The sequence below is a fragment of the Lucilia sericata genome, unplaced genomic scaffold (genome assembly GCF_015586225.1).
Source record: "Lucilia sericata isolate MDLA Ls3-8-SP2 unplaced genomic scaffold, ASM1558622v1 Contig000419F_arrow, whole genome shotgun sequence".
NCBI classification, from domain to species: domain Eukaryota; kingdom Metazoa; phylum Arthropoda; class Insecta; order Diptera; family Calliphoridae; genus Lucilia; species Lucilia sericata.
The window spans coordinates 333511-341918 of NW_023994436.1; the positions used below are offsets into that span (position 1 = coordinate 333511).

The window sequence follows — 8408 nt, forward strand, 5'->3', positions numbered from 1 at the left end:
ATTTTCCCTTTTACTCCTCTGTACTAGTACTGGTTTTTGAAGTACTCTTGTGCAAATTGTATAGAGTTTCAGTTTTTATATTTATTTAATATTTTTTGTTGATCTACTCCTTTCATACTCTGATAAGTGCGTAGGTAAAAATATGAATGGCTGGATTTTCGGTTTTATGATTTTTTTTTTTTTGCAGCACAGAAAATTTATTTTTGTTAACGGATGAAATAATTTTTTAATCGTAATATAACTTAAGTGGTGAGATTGTTATTTTGTGTTTAAAAAATATATGTTGCATGAAAATTCATTAAGAGTTTCAAAAAAAAATTCTAAATAAATGAAATCATAGAAGCTAACCTGCGAGAAATAAAGATTTCAAGTTTTTATTTCTTGCAGTTTCGACTGCTTTAAACCCAACCCCTTAACTTTTTAAGAAAAACTATAAAAATATTTAATTTTATTTTTTGTTTAAATTGTATTTCATTTTAATTTACTTAATTATTATATATGTATTACATTTATTTATTTGCTTAAGTTTAAAACTAAAAAATATTTTTAATTTTTATAAATATTGCACAGTTTTGGTGTTTTATTTCACCTAAAAATTACGAAATAATCTTATTTCTATTTACAAAATCCTATTTATTTTAATAAATATTCAACAAATATAATTATTTACGAACGCTCTTAAGTTAAATTATAAAACAACTTGGTATTACTTATTCTAAAAAAAAACTTTTACAACGGACAACCGTGCACGTAACTGACATTGCGAAATATGGCCGCTGCTGCTGCTGATGTTAGAAAATTACAGGGATTGGTAGCGTTGAAAGATGTTAAGCCGGGCGGGCAACAGCCCAAAGGGTTTCCTGAACCATTTTCCGCTACATATTCCTTTTTCATGGAAGCCTGATGGCGTAATTGTTCTAGGCGCAGTTGATTTTGACGTTTCCATTTGGTTCTAGTGGGCGGAAATGGGAAAACAGAGAAAAAATTAGTTAGACTATGATCTAGGTTATAGATTTGACTATGGACTAGAAATAAACTATAGACTAGACTATAGAAAACACTATAGAAAAGACTATAGACTATACAAAAGACTAGACTTTAGAATAGAATAGACTAGACTATAGGCAAGACTATATACAAACTAGAGACAGGATCATAGACTAGGCTATAAACTAGACTATAGACACGAATATAAACTAGACTATAGACTAGAATTAAACTAGAACTAAACTAGAACTGAACTAGAACTGAACTAGAACTGAACTAGAACTGAACTAGAACTGAACTAGAACTGAACTAGAACTGAACTAGAACTGAACTAGAACTGAACTAGAACTGAACTAGAACTGAACTAGAACTGAACTAGAACTGAACTAGAACTGAACTAGAACTGAACTAGAACTGAACTAGATCTGAACTAGAACTGAACTAGAACTGAACTAGAACTGAACTAGAACTGAACTAGAACTGAACTAGAACTGAAATAGAACTGAACTAGAACTGAACTAGAACTGAACTAGAACTGAACTAGAACTGAACTAGAACTGAACTAGAACTGAACTAGAACTGAACTAGAACTGAACTAGAACTGAACTAGAACTGAACTAGAACTGAACTAGAACTGAACTAGAACTGAACTAGAACTGAACTAGAACTGAACTAGAACTGAACTAGAACTGAACTAGAACTGAACTAGAACTGAACTAGAACTGAACTAGAACTGACTAGAACTGAACTAGAACTGAACTAGAACTGAACTAGAACTGAACTAGAACTGAACTAGAACTGAACTAAACTAGAACTGAACTAGAACTGAACTAGAACTGAACTAGAACTGAACTAGAACTGAACTAGAACTGAACTAGAACTGAACTAGAACTGAACTAGAACTGAACTAGAACTGAACTAGAACTGAACTAGAACTGAACTAGAACTGAACTAGAACTGAACTAGAACTGAACTAGAACTGAACTAGAACTGAACTAGAACTGAACTAGAACTGAACTAGAACTGAACTAGAACTGAACTAGAACTGAACTAGAACTGAACTAGAACTGAACTAGAACTGAACTAGAACTGACTAGAACTGAACTAGAACTGAACTAGAACTGAACTAGAACTGAACTAGAACTGAACTAGAACTGAACTAGAACTGAACTAGAACTGAACTAGAACTGAACTAGAACTGAACTAGAAAAAAGAACTGAACTAGAACTGAACTAGAACTGAACTAGAACTGAACTAGAACTGAACTAGAACTGAACTAGAACTGAACTAGAACTGAACTAGAACTGAACTAGAACTGAACTAGAACTGAACTAGAACTGAACTAGAACTGAACTAGAACTGAACTAGAACTGAACTAGAACTGAACTAGAACTGAACTAGAACTGAACTAGAACTGAACTAGAACTGAACTAGAACTGAACTAGAACTGAACTAGAACTGAACTAGAACTGAACTAGAACTGAACTAGAACTGAACTAGAACTGAACTAGAACTGAACTAGAACTGAACTAGAACTGAACTAGAACTGAACTAGAACTGAACTAGAACTGAACTAGAACTGAACTAGAACTGAACTAGAACTGAACTAGAACTGAACTAGAACTGAACTAGAACTGAACTAGAACTGAACTAGAACTGAACTAGAACTGAACTAGAACTGAACTAGAACTGAACTAGAACTGAACTAGAACTGAACTAGAACTGAACTAGAACTGAACTTGAACTAGCCTAGACCAGTGTTTTTTCTTTAGATTATTATTTCTATTACAATTATCTTTGCTGCGAATTACTTTTTTCACTTACCTCCGATTTTGATACCACGTTTTCACTTGTGTCTCCGACAAATTTAAAGTTTCTGCCACATCGCTTCTATCGGCCACACTCAGATACTTTTGACAACGAAATTTTCTCTCCAAATATGCCAACTGGGCATGTGTAAAAGCTGTCCGCCGACGTCTAGGTTTTCGACCGCTTTTCGGCAAACCCATTTTATGTTCTCCCAAAAATCCACCCCCATGTGTTTGAGGCAATTGGCTGCTTACGGAATGTTCATTATCATTAATAAAGTGGGAAGAGTCAAGACTAGATTCATTGTTGCTAAATAATAAATGACCATTGGATAACGTTTGACCATTATAATGACAATTTAAAGCTTCTGAATCGGGAGAGGAACGATCTTCTATATCAATATCTGAATTGTTGTCGGAAATGTCGGAGTCTGAAAGAAAAGTAAAATTAAATTTTAAGTAAAAAAAAATCTGATGCTTCACGTGTCAACGCTTAACCTCCTACCAAGACTTGATAACCAGAGTTTTTTAAAAATAACTTCTGTTTTATTGAAATTAATGTAGTTTAGTGAAAAGATTTGCATTTAACAACCCCTGTTAATATAATTATTTCCCTCATTACCAGACAATATCCATCAAATAACCATTAATGTTTTATTTTTTTTCTACGTTTCAAGTGGGCGTTCGTCTCTACAATAACTTTTCATAACTCTTCAAATGTGAACTCATCTTCGTCATCAACATGCTCATCATTTCGTGTTTTTAACCCTCTTCAGATACATTTAACAGTTAAAGCTTGTGGGTTTAAAAAATACACACGATTCCCATTTCCTTATAAAAACACCACATGCTTAAAATGGCGTATAAAAATAGTATTGAAATTGTAGATCTAATTGTTTTATTTTTATCCTGTTCTTATATCCTGTCTATATTATTTTTTTCGAATAATTTTTTTTTTTAATAAACTGCTTGTGTTCTTTTTGCAGACTTTTATTCGACGACCACAAAGGTCGATTTTTTTGTGGCCACAGAAGTCACAGCGTGAACGATTAAGTTCACGTGTTTTAGCAAAATTATTTTTAGTTTAAAATATTTAGAGCGTAATGAGGAGAAATATCCTCTATATTTCTTTATTGGTAGATTACAAACAGTTTGGATTCAAAGATTTGCGAAGATAAATATTTTGGGATCCACAATCTCAACATTTACTTATAAGTACAAGACAAAAAAACGACTTTCTTTAAGTCTGGACTATGTATATACTAGACTATAGACTATACTATAGACCAGACTATAAACTAGATTATAGACTAGAATATAGACTATAGACTAGAATATAGACTATAGACTAGCCTATAGACTAGACTATAGACTAGACTATAGACTAGACTAGACTATAGACTAGACTATAGACTAGACTATAGATTAGACTATAGACTAGACTAGACTATAGACTAGACTATAGACTAGACTATACACTAGACTATAGACTCGACTATAGACTAGACTATAGACTAGACTATAGACTAGACTATAGATTAGACTATAGACTAGTCTATTGACTAGACTATAGATTAGACTAAAGACTAGTCTATTGACTAGACTATAGATTAGACTATAGACTAGACTATAGACTAGACTAAAGACTAGACTATAGACTAGACTATAGACTAGACTATAGACTAGACTATAGACTAGACTATAGACTAGACTATAGACTAGACTATAGACTAGACTATAGACTAGACTATAGACTAGACTATAGACTAGACTATAGACTAGACTATAGACTATAGACTAGACTATAGACTAGACTATAGACTAGACTATTGACTAGACTATAGACTAGACTATAGACTAGACTATAGACTAGACTATAGATTAGACTATAGACTAGACTATATATTCGACTATAGACTAGACTATAGACTAGACTAGACTATAGACTAGACTATAGACTAGACTATAGACTAGACTATAGATTAGACTATAGACTAGACTATAGACTAGACTATAGACTAGACTATAGATTCGACTATAGACTAGACTATAGACTAGACTAGACTATAGACTAGACTATAGACTAGACTATAGACTAGACTATAGATTAGACTATAGACTAGACTATAGACTAGACTATATACTAGACTATAGACTAGACTATATACTAGACTATAGACTAGACTATAGACTAGACTATAGACTAGACTATAGACTAGACTATAGACTAGACTATAGACTAGACTATAGACTAGACTATAGACTGGACTATAGACTAGACTATAGACTAGACTATAGACTAGACTATAGACTAGACTATAGACTAGACTATAGATTAGACTAAAGACTAGACTATACACTAGACTATAGACTAGACTATAGACTAGACTATAGACTAAACTATAGACTAGACTATAGACTAGACTATAGACTAGACTATAGACTAGACTATAGACTAGACTAGACTATAGACTAGACTATAAACTAGACTATAGACTAGACTATAGACTAGACTATAGACTAGACTATAGACTAGACTATAGACTAGACTATAGACTAGGCTATAGACTAGACTATAGACTAGACTATAGACTAGACTATAGACTAGACTATAGACTAGACTATAGAGACTATAGACTAGACTATAGACTAGACTATAGACTAGACTATAGACTAGACTATAGACTAGACTATAGACTAGACTATAGACTAGACTATAGACTAGACTATAGACTAGACTATAGACTAGAAATAGACTAGACTATAGACTAGACTATAGACTAGACTATAGACTAGACTATAGACTAGACTATAGACTAGACTATAGACTAGACTATAGACTAGACTATAGACTAGACTATAGACTAGACTATAGACTAGACTATAGACTAGACTATAGACTAGACTATAGACTAGACTATAGACTAGACTATAGACTAGACTATAGACTAGACTATAGACTAGACTATAGACTAGACTATAGACTAGACTATAGACTAGACTATAGACTAGACTATAGACTAGACTATAGACTAGACTATAGACTAGACTATAGACTAGACTAGACTAGACTATAGACTAGACTATAGACTAGACTATAGACTAGACTAGACTAGACTATAGACTAGACTATAGACTAGACTAGACTATAGACTAGACTATAGACTAGACTATAGACTAGACTATAGACTAGACTATAGACTAGACTATAGACTAGACTATAGACTAGACTATAGACTAGACTATAGACTAGACTATAGACTAGACTATAGACTAGACTATAGACTAGACTATAGACTAGACTATAGACTAGACTATAGACTAGACTATAGACTAGACTATAGACTAGACTATAGACTAGACTATAGACTAGACTATAGACTAGACTATAGACTAGACTATAGACTAGACTATAGACTAGACTATAGACTAGACTATAGACTAGACTATAGACTAGACTATAGACTAGACTATAGACTAGACTATAGACTAGACTATAGACTAGACTATAGACTAGACTATAGACTAGACTATAGACTAGACTATAGACTAGACTATAGACTAGACTATAGACTAGACTATAGACTAGACTATAGACTAGACTATAGACTAGACTATAGACTAGACTATAGACTAGACTATAGACTAGACTATAGACTAGACTATAGACTAGACTATAGACTAGACTATAGACTAGACTATAGACTAGACTAGACTAGACTAGACTATAGACTATAGACTATAGACTATAGACTATAGACTATAGACTATAGACTATAGACTATAGACTATAGACTATAGACTATAGACTATAGACTATAGACTAGACTAGACTAGACTAGACTATAGACTAGACTAGACTATAGACTAGATTAGACTATAGACTAGACTAGACTATAGACTAGACTAGACTATAGACTAGACTAGACTATAGACTAGACTAGACTAGACTATAGACTAGACTAGACTATAGACTTGTAACGATTCACGCGTTGTGCCCTATCCTTTAGAAGACCTGTGCTACCTGTTATTCCGACCGTGCTCAGGGTTTGGGGTGGTGTTCTTGTCTCCATCAGGATAGGCTAAGAACCGCACATTCATTTAAAAAAGGTAGCTTTAAAATATTAACTAAACTAAAACCAAAAAAAAAAAAATAAAGAAAGTTTGAATTTAAAAATCTCGAGAAGATGGTGGCATTTCTTCTCATTCTAGACCCTCCCAACCTTACTATCTTTAAAAAAAAATCTGCAAGATAGCCCTATAATGATTCCCTATCTACATGTTTAACTAACCTTTCGTGGAATAAAATTTAATTTAGATTGTCATTATTAAAATCTAATAATTAAACAAATTTATTATTAAAATGCAAATTGTTTACAAACTTCATATTAAACATTAATAAAGATAATTGGCTAAGTATTGTTGTGTAATGTAATGGTTTGTTTTATTTTGAAGTATTCTAAATTGAAATATTCAACAATAAAAAAATTTAAGTTTATTTTCAAATGTTGTTAACATAAATCTTTAAGATATTATGTTAATAACATAAATGCTTTAACATAAAAAAAATATTCAATTTAGAACACTTATGTAGATAGAGAATTTAAATGAACACTATAGTAAACACAATTTAAAACTTACCAAACATAATCCAACGATGACAACAGGCCTGATGTGATGCTGAATTAGGGTTTATTATTTAATTTTGAATTTTAAATTATCATATTTTTATAGATTTTTAAATGTATTTATGTATGTATGTTAGTGTATATGTGTGGGTGTATAAAGTGTTAGTACAAGTTTTAAGTTAATTTAAATTATGATTAAGTTTAATTTTAGATAAAGTTAAGTTAATTAAATTGAAATTAAGTTAAAATTAAGTTAGATTATTATCAAAAATTAGATAAAATTTAAGAAAATTTAAGATTTTCGTTAAATTATTGTAATTTTAGAAAAGTTTAAGTATTTAAGATCTTAGGTTTAGATAATTTAATTAGATTTTATGTTAAATTATATATTTAAGTTTTTTTTTTTTTTTTGATAAAGATGATAGTTTTAGTAGCTTTAAGTTAAATTAGCTTTAGTTTAGCGTTTTATTAAACCAATTAGTTTTAGAGGCTTCTCAAAATTAGAATTAGATTTAATTTAAGTTTAGATTTAGCGTTTAATTAGGATGAAATAAGTTTTAGTGATTAAATTAGTTTAGATTTTAAGTTTAAGTAGGTTTTAGATAAGTTTTTCCTGATTTTAGTTTAGATAATTAGTTATATGTTAGTTTTAGTTTGATTCTTGTAGAATTTTAGAAAGATGCTGAGGATTTATCCATGCTTATTTTAAAAATTTCCAAAATTAAGTGTAAATTATCCCCAAATTTCTTCTATTTGATTGAGTAATAACTTGAAATGATGGAAAAATTGAGAAATTCTGAATTATCATAAGTAATTGGCCAATAAAATTTATATAATTGCTTGGTTAGTTCTTTATCTTTTGCAAATAATTTATTTGCCAATGCAATAATTCCGCTTTCACGAACCTGTATATATAATGTTCTTAATGGAAGTTTATTCATTATGTATTCAAAATTTTACCTGATTTTAATTCAATTCCCTTTTT

General features: G+C 30.9%; 1 protein-coding gene across 1 annotated transcript; it reads right to left on the reverse strand.

The window, feature by feature from the left end:
- Nucleotides 1-531: 531 nt before the first annotated feature.
- Nucleotides 532-7443, reverse strand: LOC119604702 (barH-like 2 homeobox protein). Its single transcript, XM_037957482.1, has 3 exons — nt 7437-7443; nt 2812-3226; nt 532-952 (listed from the first exon to the last, which is right to left on the reverse strand). Exons 1-3 carry the CDS (start codon nt 7441-7443, stop codon nt 730-732), a joined length of 645 nt encoding a protein of 214 aa, XP_037813410.1. The 3' UTR covers nt 532-729.
- Nucleotides 7444-8408: the final 965 nt, after the last annotated feature.

Bases quoted from the DNA above. Each gene is read 5' to 3' on its own strand.
- LOC119604702 (XM_037957482.1), bottom strand. The intron at 953-2,811 runs GTAAGTGAAAAA...TCCGCCCACTAG, and splicing joins ACGTGGTATCAAAATCGGAG to AACCAAATGGAAACGTCAAA.